At 33.4% G+C, this 14,972-nt stretch overlaps 1 protein-coding gene across 1 annotated transcript in view; it reads left to right on the top strand.

The window, feature by feature from the left end:
• The first annotated feature begins 787 nt into the window (after nucleotides 1–787).
• Nucleotides 788–14,972, top strand: part of LOC118188372 (nuclear receptor-binding protein-like) — a 63,672-nt gene continuing 49,487 nt past the window's right edge. Inside the window, exon 1 of the mRNA XM_035358787.2 lies at nucleotides 788–1,067. Coding sequence (XP_035214678.1) covers nucleotides 945–1,067 — 123 coding nt within the window. The 5' untranslated portion in view covers nucleotides 788–944. The remainder of the gene's footprint in view (nucleotides 1,068–14,972) is intronic.

Genomic DNA, 14,972 nt, shown 5'->3' with positions numbered 1-14,972 from the left:
GATGCTAATAATACATGCTGAAAATGTCATATACGGCGGCAATTTTCTTATACAATATGGCTGAAACTTTCCAACCAATTAAACAGAGATAGTAAAATGACAAAAATACTGAAAATAAAATAATAAATCATGCAGTTTTAACTTACCTATGAAAGGTTACAAGTCCTCCTTTCACGAAACTTTCTTTACATCCGTAGGCGCTGCAGCGAATAACCATTTTTACTTAAATTTTATGTGACCAAGCAGAGCAGCAGTCTTTCGTCCCATAGAAAGCAATGTAAAGTATTTCCGGACTTTCGGAATTCGCGCAGCAGTCACGTGACACTAATGTTGGAACCGGTTGAAGGTTGCAATACGCTCTCTACCAGTATACTATCTCGTTGGTCCAGACTACGGTTCCCTGGTTGCAGAAGCTTAAATAGGGTTTTCAAAAAGTGAAAATTTTTTGCCTCCCCCTCCTGTTTGCCAAAATACAAAGGGGAACATAAATTAGGCCCCTCCTGAATACTGCGCCCGATGATGAAGATCGCATTTTATCCACGAGTGTCAAGAGAGAGATCCTTGACTTCCCTAGCTGTTCCACTGTCTGTTTGACATATGAAAATTTTACTGATTTGTTACTACAGTTTCGAATCGGTATTTTAATGGGTGCAGTATATTTTAAATTAAGGATCAAATGGAATGAATTTCCTTTTAAATAATAGTCTAGCTGTATGTTATGCTCTCATGCGAAGGCGAAATGTTTCGCTGATAAGAACTGAAGTGATGCCATTAGATTCGGTATCAAGGTTTTGCTTCTGTCAAGATTTATTTGTCGCCTGAGGAGTCGCTGTTGAAATAGCATGTTGTAGTAACCTGTGACACCTACGGTCTGGGTTGTAAATAATTTTCCTTTTCTTTCTTACTAAGTTATAAGTTTGTAGGAATTTAAGATCATCAGAATCATGGCTAATATTGATATTTGTCGCGATTTGAATAATAAAAGAGAGAGTGGTGATGAATCTGAAGACGAAAGTGAAAATTTAGAAGAGAGTCCATGCGGTCGTTGGTTGAAGAGAAGAGAGGAGGTAAGACCGTTTATTTCTTCATAAACAACTGGAGTGTTTTCCGATTCTTTGCACTTCTTTGAAAATGGATTCTGTATTTCATCTGTAAAGTCATCTAATATTGGCGAAATTTTTCGCTGATACATGTATGGTTTCTTAATGATAAATTATGAATAATAATTTAAATATCCTTGAATTTATCATCTCCTAAGTAGTTCTCTCTCCTTTTTCTCCCTCTTTTTCTAAACCATGTCTAATCGATTTGTATCTAACCAGCTGGATTTATTTCTCTATTGGTATAACTAACGTTAATGTATTGCGGTCCGTGTGTTGTCGCAATTAATTCTTTAATAAAAGAATACTGTGACTAGAATAAACATTGGTGTTTTAGTGGAAGAAATCCGTTAAATTTTAATTTCGGAGAAAAATATTTTGTTTCACATACTGTTGAACACTTAGTTGTTGATAGTTAACATATCACTGTTCAAAAAATATATAGCGATGTCCAGATTCTACTATGTGTCACTCATCTTGTATTAAGATCTGTTATGATGATAAGGAACTACTCTGATATGCGCCCTCAAGACGCCAAACATTTTTGGCGAGAAACTCCCCGCTGCCATATTACTATCTAAATTTTTTGTCTACATTTTGAACTTTAAGCCTAAAATGTCTCCAAAAACGCGGTTTTCGCACATGCAAAAACTACGTTATGAACACACAATTTAAGCTAAAAATCCGAAACAAAAACAAAAAAATTGAGATTGCCACAATCTGTGCAACGAATGAATCTACGAACACCTCACTTTAATATATTAACATAACAATAAATTTCAAAGAATAACCATCCACACAGCATCCTGTTTAAACTTTAAAAAAATCGTCTACGAATTGCGCGATTTAGGCAACGAACGAATCTACGAACTACACATGCCTCACTTTAATAAATTAACAATAAATTAATAAATTTCAAAGAATACCATGTACACAGTGTTCTGTTTCAACTTTAAAAAATGCCTATGAATTGCACAATCTAGACACTACGCAGTAATCAACAAAATAAACTAAAATAAATTTCAAACGATTAAAAAAACAACAATAACGACAGAAATTCATACCAAAAAAACAATGAACATAACATTCTACAAAATAAGAATAAAATAAAATGCACTTACCATGAATTAATGCTTTTTCGAACAGCAGAAATACCAATTTCATACCGCCTTTAACATGCCTCCACGTAATCACTATCGTATTTATATGAGAGCCAGATACACTATCCAGAAAATTCATACTATGGTTCACAAATAATCATAAATCCCTATTTCTATATCATGCACAGCCACTAAAAATAATCTCCCAGACCCTCTTTCCACACCTCCAAATACCCACTCCCCTCAACAGGATAGCCACAATGATATTTCGTTTTGGTACAACTCTAATATACGCCCTAATTTCACCAAATGTGGCGATATGTGTTCTGCGCTGGTTTTTGGCACGATTGCGTGTTCTATGGCAACCCTGTTGACATTGAAAAATCTTTTGCTGGAGCTCGTTGATTCGCTTCTGTGTCTGAGAAGATGGGAGGGAAAGATAAAATGGTAGTTGTTGAATTGAAGTTCGGCAAAAGGGAATATCATTGTGGCTATCCTGTTGAGGGGTAGTGGGTATTTGGAAGTGTGGAAAGAGGGTCTGGGAGATTATTTTTAATGGCAGTGCATGATAGAAGTAGGGATTTGTAATTTTATTTATTTGTGAACCATAGTATAAATTTTCTGGATAGTGTGTCTGGCTGTCATGTAAATACGATAGTGATTATGTGGCGGCATGTTAAAGGCGGTATGAAATTTATATTTCTGCTATTCGAAAACGCATTAATTCATGGTAAGTGCATTTTATTTTATCCTTGTTCTTATTTTGTAGAATGTTATGTTCATTGGTTCTTTAGTATGAATTTCTGTCGTTATTGTTGTTTTTTTATATTGTTTGAAATTTATTTTAGTTTATTATTATTTTAGTTGTTTAGTGTCTAGACTGCGCAATTCATAGATGTTTTTTAAAGTTGAAACAGAACGCTGTGTATTATTTGACATTTATTGTTGTTATGTTATTTTATTAAAGCAAGGAGTGCGTAGATCGTAGATTCCTTCCTTGCCTAAATTGTGCAATTCGTAGAATTTTTTTTAAGTTTAAACGGGATGCTGTGTACATGGTATTCTTTGAAATTTATTGTCGTTATGTTAATTTATTAAAGCGAGATGTGCGTAGTTTCTAGATTCGTTTGTTGCCTACATTGTGCCATTCGTAGATGTTTTTTTAAGTTAAAACATGTCGCTGTGTACATGGATTCTTGTCAAATATTTTTGGTTAGAAACTTTATGTTTTTGCTATCTAAATTTTTTTTTTTTGTTTCGGATTTTTAGCTAAATTGTATGTTGAAAACATAGTTTTTGCATGTGCGAAAACTGCGTTTTTAGAGACATTTTAGGCTAAAAGTTCGAAATGTAGACAAAAAATTTAGATAGTAATATGGCAGCGTGAAGTTTCTCGCCAAAAATATTTGGCGCGAAATTTGGCGACTTGAGGGCGCATATCAGAGTAGTTCCAAACTTCAATTCAATAACTCCCACCATTTTATCTTTCCCCCCTATCTTCTGAGACACAGATGCGAACCAACAAACCAACGAGCTCCAGCGAAAGATTTTATCAACATCAACAGGGTTGCCATACAACACGCAATCGCGCCAGAAACCAGCGCAGAACACATATCGCCACATTTGGTGAAATTAGGGCGCATATCAGAGTTGTACGGTTGATAATTTGGAATGTCAGGGATATGTGCTTTTGTATGTATATATGCTACCATGCTGTTTGCTGCTAAAATTTAGATATCCGGTGAATCTTCGGATTATGGTAACTCGGTGATTTTTTGGCGACCAACCCTGCTACAGCAACCTGCTAGTTTTTTTTTTTTGGCTAATCTTTGGAATATGGAAAACAGGCAGTTTGGCGACATTTTGGTAGTCGATAAAGGTTACTACCTAGGACTTTGGCAATAATGTGAGAAGTACCGAGTTCCAATTACGCATTATTTTGCGTGAGAGAAATGAGAGATCATGAGATATGTCATGTGACATTTATGGACGAATCACAGTTGTTTAATCGAAAAAGGGGGAAAATTTAGAAAAATATCTGCAGTTCTTTATAGCATTTTGTATTTATGTTCATTGTATTCATGTTGTGTGAAAGAGTGTTCCTTAATTTTTGATCCCATGGCCCTATGTAAAGTGAATTTGAAATTTTTATTGCGTTTAGCATTTGGTATTTAGCTTCATTATGTATTGTGTGAAACAGTGTTGATTAATTTTTGGATGTCATGGCCCTATGTAAAGTGAATTTGAGGAAGGATATTACTGATAAGTTTCAATGGCGGTGAAAGAAATCTGGTGAAAATGGACATACGAATACGATTGAGGGCACGTGGGGTGCTATAAAAAGTGCTATTCAGAAGCATTATGATAGGAGAATATTGCTTTTTATTTAGCAGAGGAAGTATGGCAGAAAAATTACCAGAAAAAATCATTCAATGATTTTATTGAATCCATAAAAAACGTTTATCCGCTATGCACTCAAGATTCTGAAGAAGATTAGGTAAGTTAGTATTTTTGGTTGATCTTTACATTATGGTAACTTGGCGTTTCTTTGGCGAAAATTTGGCGACCAACTCTCCTACAGCAACCCTCTATTTTTTTTTCCCGCCGCCATTTTGTCTTCATGAAGTAAAGACATGTTTCTTTTCTTTTTATCTACTGAACACTTCTTCCAACAATCTACTAGCCGAATTACACTTATGCTAGAAATTTTATCTAACAAAACTGCTTAATCGTGACAAATATTCACTGCAAAATTGGGAAAAAGTGCACAATACCATACTCCTTACGCATTTTTCAAAATAACACATACACATAAACCATGTACACGCCGACTTATTTTTACCTAAAAAAACATTCCAGAATTGCACAAAAATGGCATTGCTCACACTCTTCACTATATCCATGTACACTGCTTTTTTCTCATAAATTAGAAAAATTTCACGAAAATACATGACAATTTTCTCAATCTTTAAACCCGGTAAAAACAACATATATGAAATTACCTGATCGCGAAAAAGTATTTATCCTTTCCAAATATGAACATTTCCACATATAAAATAAATAAAATATCCAAAAACTTTTACCTCTAAATCATCTATTACATTATACACATCACCAACGAATTCATACCGCAACCATTACAAATACTTAGTGTCAGATATTTAAATTATTTCCATGCACGTTTACTTCAACTAAAACGTATACCAAATTCCTACAAACATAAAATTCACAAAATAACTATCATTTAATTAAAATATAATTAAATTCAAAAACACTACTTAAAATATAAATGAGCACATACATTAAATTAATACATACATAAATACCCATTTCGAATTCACTTTAGTTACGGCCATGGGATCCAAAAATTCACGAACACTGTTTCACACAACACAGAATAAAGCCAAATACAAAACTTCCAGATTTTTTCCCGATTTCCCCCCTTTTCCGATTAAAGAACCGTAATTCGTCCATTAATATCACATGACATATCCCATGATCTCTCATTTCCCTCACACAAAATAATGCGTAATCGGAACTGAGTACTGCTCACATTATTACCAAAGTCCCAGGTAGTAACCTTTATCGCCTCCAAAATGTCGCCAAACTACCAGTTACCATATTGTAAAGATCAACCGTATTTTTAATCATTTGAGGATATTATTTTTATGCATTGTTCTAAATGTAAGGAAATAAATTAATATGGTATTATTGGAAAATTGTTATTAGCGATGAATTAGTTTAAAGTAATTAAGATTTGAAGCTAATTTTTACTAATTTAATGTATGTGTTTATTTATATTTTAAGTAGTGTTTTTTAATTTAATTATATTTTAATTAAATTATAGTTATTTTGTGAAATATATGTTTCTAGCATTTTGGAATACGTTTCAATAGAAGTAAACGTGCATGGAAATAATTTAAATATTTCCCACTAAGTATTTGCAACAATATTTAATGTTTGCGTTATAAATTGGCAGGTGATGTTTATAATAGATAATTTAGAGGGAAAAGTTTTTGGATATTTTATTTATTTTATACGTGCAAATGTTCATCCTTGGAAAGGGTATATACTTTTTCGCGATCAGGTAATTTGATATATGTCCTTTTTACCAAATTTAAAGATTCACAAAATTTTCATGCATTTTCGTGAAATTTTTCTAATTTATGAGAAAAAAGCAGTGTACATGGATATAGTGAAGAGTGTGCGCAATGCCATTTTTGTGCAATTCTGGGATGTTTTTTTAAGTAAAAATAAGTCGACGTGTACATGGTTTAATTATATTTTAATTAAATGATAGTTATTTTTTGAATTATATGTTTGTACCAATTTGGTATATGTTTCAGTGGAAGTAAACGTGCATGGAAATAATTTAAATATTTGACACTAAGTATTTGCAACCATTTTTAATGTTTGCGTTATAAATTCGTTGGTGACGTTTATAATAGATAATTTAGAGGTAAAAGTTTTTGGATATTTTATTTATTTTATACGTGGAAATGTTCATCCTTGGAAAGGGTATATATTTTTTCGCGATCAGGTAATTTCATATATGTGCTTTTTATCGAGTTTTAAGATTCAGAAAATTTTCCTGCATTTTCGTGCAAGTTTTTGTAATTTATGAGAAAATAGCAGTGTAGATGGATAAAGTCAAGATGGATAAAATGTTGAATTTATAGGAATGCCATCTCTACTAATTAGGTGCCGTTATTGATAGAGCTGAGAGTGGGTGCAAGCGTTAATTAAATTCAATTATACAGTTGTTATTATTTTGGTGTATTAATTTGTTACTTAATTTTATTAATTTGTGACTTAATTTTGTTTTTAGAATGTATTTTTGTCTTTTCAGTTAAGCTTATACACCTAAAACACATATATTCTTCAACTATTTCTTTTCCAAATCAATTAAATATTCATTATTTGACAAAGTTTCCTTTCTTCAAATGATTGCTTGCTATTTCTTATTGTTGGAATCTCTGTGACTTTTATTTTTTTTTCTTGCTGTATATATTTTTTTTTTACCTTGCAGTTTTTCAGTTTTTATTAGCTTCCGTTTTTTGATTCTTCTGTGTTTCCGGAGTTGGTCAAATGCAATTTTCTTAACTATTTCACCTGCTTTTTTTAAACTACTGTAATGTCTGAACGCCCGTGTTGGGTAAAAAAAAGAACAGTTGTCTTTTAAATATTTATTTTAAAAACTTAATAAGAATTTCTTGATTACTAATAAATAATATAATCAACCATTACAGCCATGATACAAACAATGGCCACTGAATGCAGCCGCGATGCTCGTTGTGTCTTCTTCCAAGTTTTTCACTACATAAAAAACTCGCACAAAAAGCCCTCTCTTTCATTTTGTTAAACGAAATACCTGGAAAGAGGTAATTACTAAGTCCCTTATGTACAGAAACCACACCAGGGGATTTCCGCAACACCTTTCCTCAAAGTTCTAACTGATGATTAGTCTCTGAACAAAACAGGAAGTTCTTCTCATTAAGCACCTGTGTTTCAGAGGTCTGCATATGTTACAACCCCTCTCCTCCCCGAGGAGAGATCTTCTTCCGGGCTTCACGTACTTATTCATACTCTTCTAGTATTTATGCTAATTTTTCTGGAGTCGTTATCTTCGACCATTCGTCAATAAAATGCTGCCGCACTTCGACATTTACACATCCCTTCATGAGATCTTTTAAAAGTTCAAAATCTGTTTTTCCAAACCTGCAATCCATTCTTCAAAATAATTTCTTAATTCAAAAGCAAAATCTCTCCAAGTGGTTTGAGTGTTTTTTGGGATTCTGTAAATTTGATGCAAAATTTTTCTGGACTAAGCTTAAACCTTTTAAGCAATATCCCCTTTACGTAAGCGTAGCTTTTAAGAAGATTTATAATTAAATACTAGGAACCCTTTTAAAGGAACATGAATTAAAATAAAGTACAGCTGATTACAACTATAAATATAAGATCAGAAAGAGGACAATAAAAGGACTCCATGCGTCATGTTAGAATCGGACTGACCCTATCAGTAACGTCTAAAGTCCTTCTATCGTTTCCTGCCCAGGCGGGTTGTATTCAAATGAGAAATAGAACGATAGCTTGTTGAAGAAGTCGCCTGGTTTCCATAGCAATGTCTGCTGGGAAATGGAGAAGCATTGTAACTTTTTTCTAAAAGCTAACCCCAAAAGGTTAACCTTGGGCCATCCTGAACAAATGAAATAATTCAAATTAATATTCGTCGAGTATATAGAAGACACTGTCATTATGTCTGCAAGATGAAGCAAGGCATTTAGATTGTTTTGCAGCCAGTCGGCAACTTAGGCTCGCTTTTGGTTTGTTTCGGAATGTTGGATCGCATTTTAGATTTTAAAGCTAGATTTATTATTTTTATGGTTTCTTTTTAGTTTTCAGGTCTCTTCTGTACTCTTTTTTCGGTCTTTTTTCCTTTTTTTTAGATATGCTTGCTTTTAACAGCCCACACTATATTTAGCGAGACGCAACCATTTATTTAGGACTGTTCAGTGTAATTATGTTAATTCTTAGTTATTCTTATTAAGGAAATTCATAGTGAATTTCATTTAGATTAAAAGAAAACATCTGCGTGCCGAGGGGGAGAAAAGTGGAATATAGAAAATGAGCCAAAGATAAGGACAAACAAAGAAAACAAATTTCAGCTAAGATGAAGAAATAACTCCACGGAAAAAGTAAACCTTAAGACCCTGCCGCAATTCGGATTATACTGAGATTCTAGAGGGTATTAATATTTCTTGAAATTTGCACGATCAAACATGACTCCATATATCATCCCCAAACAATCTACAAGTCAGCATTTGAAAGAACAACCTTCTTCATCGACACCAAATGAATAGCTGGAGGACATGAAACCATGATATAAAGATCTCTTCATTTAGATGGGAGCGGGCAGCAGAAAGACGAAAAACTAAAAGTTTTTGATTTGTTGGACCCATGCAGTCGGCTGGACATAGAAAAAAATGAACGATCACCAACAATCTTTCTGAAGCAGTTAATCAGTATTATTAGCCGGTAAACATCCTGAAAACATAAACCTCAGTCCCATTGAAAGTGATGGCAGACATTTGACATGTGATACAGAACATTAGTAAATAATGAAAAGCTTAGAAGATCTTGGTTTACATATTCTAAAGACAAGAATGCAATATTTTGTACACCCTGCGAGATTTATCAGAAACATGGTGCTGCCACTACACTATACTTGAGGATTCATTAATTGGAAAAAAGTTTTAGCAAGATTAACTGAGCATGAAGTGTCTGAAATCCACAGAGGTGCATGATTAAGTGGAAAATTCGAGTACAACAAATGAAATCGTGCGAAGGCATCGATCACGACACTGAGTAACTCATTGACACAGAGAAAGAAAGAAATATGGAGAGAAATTCTATATAGTCATGGATGTGGGACTGTATCTTTCAACAAACTATCTTTTTTTTTTTTTTTTTTTTGTTGGGTTTGATGAAATCCCAAGTAGCCTGTTCACAAAGTGTCCTCGACCTAGCCAAGGAAATTTTCTGAATTTAATCTCTCCACTTGTCAAACATAATTCAACTCTTAGGTACCAGTCAAAGCACCTAACAAAGGGAAAGGAATCATATTTATCAAAGATAATTCAAATAAGTTATTAACTTAAAGGCAAAACAGTCTGAAGTAGCATTTTAAACGATATTGAAGAAGCCGAATACTACACAATAATGCTCAATTTCATTCAATATGTGTCTCATACAGAAAAAAAATTAACCAGGTGCTTCAATACGTAAAAACGTATGGTGATGTGTGCGAGATAAAAAGAAATTTAATTGATTTCATAGAAGTTGATGGAAAGACAGGAGAATGTATTTCTGAACGCATTGTAGAAAATTAGTGTCTTAATTGACACTTGATAGTTTAGATATATTGGACAATGTCGATGTCAGTCTTACGATAACGGGTCTAATATGGATGGCATTTCTAAATCAGTATAAGCTAGGATTACAGAAATGAATAAGCTGGAGGAATTTGTGCCATGTTTGGCTCGCTCCTCATATCTTGTCGGTGTGCATTCTGCTTCTTCATGCACGGAAGCAGTTAATCTGTTTAGAATTACTCAGAAAATACTTCGCTTTTTTGTCGGATGCACTACTCGATGGTGTATTATGAAACAATGTACAAAATACAATTTAAAAGAAGCAGCCAGATGAAATGTTGGGCAAAATATGTGGCTGTGAAAGTCCTTCTAATAAATTTACCGGAAATATAAAATATTTAAAAGAAATTAAAGCTATTTCTCTCGATGCAGAATCAAAGCACGAGGTAGGATATCTCGTACATGCTGTGAAAAATTTTGAATTTACTATCTACTTGAAAATTTGACCAAATATTTTTCCAGAATTCAATCGAGTAAATATAGATATTCAAAAGGAATTCTTCTTCCGCATTTTGTGTAGTTAACGAAAGAGCTGACCAAAACTAAGGATTTATAAAAAATGAGAGAGAAATCCTATGGAATATTGGATACAAGAGTTTAAAACAGTAGCCGAAAAACTTGCTGTTGAGTCTATTCTGACAAAGAAAAAATTCCAAAGCACAAATAGCAATCTAATGAACTGTTTGAGGATGAATCATGAACACGTCAACCTGTTCACATCAAAGTTTCAGCAAATTAAAATATATTAAAAAATATCTACGATCATCGGTGAGCCAGGAGCTTTTATCAAGTCTTGCGATTCTGGCAACCAAAAATCAAACCGCAGATCTAATTATGACGATTCCATGCATTTATTTTCAGAACTAAAGGCTTACAGAGTAAAATTTTAATTTTCATTCATAATTCCGGGATATTTTAATAGCATTAAGGCAGGTAAGAATTAAAATTACTTATAAAATAGGAAGTATGAAAAACAAGACAGGAAGCACGAATACTCTCAGTAATAACCTATATTCTGTATAATCTTTTTCGGATATTTCCTTTCAACAATAGGCATTTCTCGGTAATTTTCCCATTAGTGGCTGAACAATAAAAGCTACTGAGCACTAGTAGTTCGGTCCGAGGGTCAAGTATATGTGAATGTGCTGTCTGTATTAGCATTTCCCCGATTTTACCGTGTGTAACATAGATACGACCTAGTTTCTCTTTCAATTTTTTCCCACTGGGCGTTCCTCCTTTCCCATGCAGTGCCTAATGGCGAAATACATAGTAAATAATCAGACAAATGGTCCTCAGCAGTGGCCAAATGATTAAGACTGCTGAATACTGGTAGTTCGACCTTGCCTGTTTTCAAACCCAGGAGGGGATGGCTGCATGGTTTGTTTTCGTGGATTTCCTCATGTGTAGCGTGAATACGAGCCAGTTTCCTTTAAAAAGTTTCTCCACGAAAGCACCTCTCCTCTAAGCAGATAGCTTTCCTGTCTTTGTCATAAACCTAACCTAATTTAACCAGTATGCAATAATATGGAGTAATGAGAATCTTAGGAGATGCCTGTTCCCCCTAGAGCGGAAGAACGAATGGTGGCGAGGAATGGAGGGTTAGAAGCACTTAGGATTAGGACTGAATCCGAAAGTAAGCTCAACTGAAAGGTGATTCTCCTAGAAGGGGACGATTTTCTAATTATGTAACTTTCGTACATATTTTTCCTTTATAACAAAAAAAAAAGAGGCACGTGAAGAATTTAGTATAAAATGGAGCTTAGGTTTTTACCTCAAACCCTATCTATTTCTGTATTTATTAAACAAATTAAAATCTGTTAGAGAAACTTAAAGGATGATGGGTTAGGGCGGCAGTTTTAGCTTTTGCCCCACATCAGAAAAATTAAAGATCTGATGCTGGAATGCATAAACGCATTATGTGCATACGTAAAGCATACAAAAAAAAAGTTTGTGGCTTTGAGGTCTGGATTACGGACTTTGTACTGTATGCATTCAAAAGTACAATAAATTACACAACACATATTCACATGCTTATAATTAAACATTAATTTCACACATACAGTTAAAATATAAGACACTGGGGTTTCTAGCTTTCCTTTTTACCAGTTCAACAGAGAACCAAAAAGAAATGTTCAGTTCTTAAAATAAAATTTTACACCTTACTGAAATTTTTAACATTTAAAACATTCAATTTTATAAGCTTAATAACATCGCAACATGTAACCTTTTAGATTTTAACTATCTATGAACACAGATTCAAACCTAAATTTTATGCTTCTTAATATAAAAATAAACCAAACAACACCTTTCTTTAAGTTTTATGGAAAACAGTGAACGACTTAACTGCCTCAATATAAAAAATCCAAGGTACTTACCCGCCTGAATTTGTAGACACTTGGTGCACTGGTGGAATACTGATTATATTTGACTCTTTTATCACTTATCACACGCATCACACAATTCACTACCAATATATAGATGCTGATGATTCATACAGCTGTATCACTTTTATAACTACACTACAAATTCACAATAATCTGATGATCTTCGGACAACGACTGTCCCATACACTTCACTGCACTAAATTTTCTCAAGCACAAATTATAAAAATTGCTGACAATATCTGGATATGGCCAAAATTCAGTAGATAGAAAATCTGGCATCCATAACTTTTCCCGTGTATTTGCGAATCCACCTGCTTCGAAGAGCTGTAATCACTTTAACCGGACTGTTGTCCGTAACCTTTTCGCAGATTTCTAATCACACTTGCTTAATGAACAACTGTATTCACTTTTTTTTAACTGATATTCGTAACTTTTCATGGAAATTCAAAACCTGATGGTCTGTAATCTCTGCATGGATTTTCTTATCTTTACCTCTCCACCATTTTAATAAAGCTGTAACGTCTGAACACCCATGTTTTGTGAAAAGAAAGAACAGTTGTCTTTTAAATATTTATTTTAAAAACTTAATAAGAATTTCTTTATTACTAATAAATAGCATAATCAACCATTACAGCCATGATACAAACGATGGCCGCTGAATGCAGCTGCGATGCTCATTGCGTCTTCTTCCAAGTCTTTCACTACATAAAAAAACTCGCACAAAAAGCCCTCTCTCGTTTTGTTAAACATTTTGTCGGAAATACCTGGAATGGGGTAATTATGTTCGGAAACCGCTCCAGGGGATTTCCTTAACACCTTTCCTCAATGTTCTAACTGACGATTAGTCTCTGAATAAAACAGGGAGTTCTCATTAAGCACCTGTGTGTCAGAGGTGTGCATAACTTCTTCACATAATTCTCATTCTAGATTTCAAAGTTGTTTACATTCTTTCTGATCTCCTTGTGGGTGTTTTTTTTTTTTTCCATATATCTGATATATTCTCCATTTTTGTTGTAAAGTTAATTTTCTAATACAGTAGAAGTCCAGAAATCCGCAAAGCTTGGGACCAAAGGTTGTGCGTATTTTAGGATTTTGTGGATTTCAGGACACAGAAAAGATAAATCATAATATTCAGACTAAAAGTGCAAAATAAATAAGGCGTATTAGATACATTTAATTAAATTGTTATATACATTATTGCAATAGCTTATTATATGCATTAAATTATTATTACATATATAAATTGATTATATTATTCATTGTATTATATATAGACAGCATCGAGGTTTGCCGATTTCGCCTCATGCAAAGAATTCCGATTCCGGTGTTAGAATCACTGTTGCTGTAAAATTTCAACAGCTTTTCTTTATTTTCCCGTATATCATACAAAATCGTATCGCAATTCCATATAATTCTGCTATAAACCGATTCTACTATAAAAGTCACCTATCTCCATCTTTTGCAGAATTTGCACATTTTGCATTTACCGTCAATGCAACGTGTTTACGTTTTTCAACGTTGCAAGCAGTACAATCATGAGTGTGTTTCTCATCTGTAATTGTATTAAAAAGGGCTGAAATTTAAAATATTCTTAATTTATCCACAAAATATCCGCATTAAAAAAAGGCAGCACTAAATAATCTCGTGAAATAACAAAGCTCAGAAAATACAACAACGTAAATCGTGAACTTGAAATAAGAGTTGAGTGAATTATCTGCGTTTTTACCTCGATGCAGATTAGAGGGGAAAAAAACTTTTATCATGATATCAATAATTTGGTATTTCCGTTAGGACTCATTATTATTCGTTAATTACGATGTCATTATTCGGTAAGTATTTTTTCTTTGATATTTCGTACTCAATGTTGCGGTTTCCGGAACGTATAAACTGAATGTTTATATTTTCTACTAAGAACATATAGTGAATTTGAGTTTCAGAAAGCAGCGCCTCCTTTTACTCTGTATCACCTGATGAACATCAGTAAAACAAAAAGACGAAAGTGAAAGTCAGGTGGCCAACATCAGTCGAAGAAAAAAGTTTATATTTTGAGAGGCAACGAGGATTTCAGGAGTTGGCGGATTTTCGGTATTTTACTGTATTTCTTAATTCTCTCTCTTCTGTTGAAATTATTTTTCTATTTCATAAACCCTTTACTCAAATTGTCTGTGATACTCATTTACATTTCTTGACCCCCAATATTGCATTTATTTTATTTGATTCTTGACATGGGTTTGGTAAGTTTCTCAAAATTGAGTTTTCTCTGTGCATGTTCCTCAGTACTAAATTTGCAAACATCCAAAAAATTTTCATCATAATCATACTGTTTTTTTCTCATTTGCAGACTATGTATTCTTGGTTGGGAAATGATACAGATATGCTGATTTTTTTGCTGTGTTAAATAGCATACCAACAGTTGATCCAAAAATAAAATTATATATTTCTTTAGAGTATTTC

This window comes from Stegodyphus dumicola, chromosome X1 (assembly GCF_044657685.1).
Source record: "Stegodyphus dumicola isolate Sdum_Otavi_A_Nest chromosome X1, ASM4465768v1".
NCBI lineage: Eukaryota > Metazoa > Arthropoda > Arachnida > Araneae > Eresidae > Stegodyphus > Stegodyphus dumicola.
Note: the sequence above shows the minus strand (reverse complement) of the source record. Positions and strands in the feature narration are given on the sequence as shown.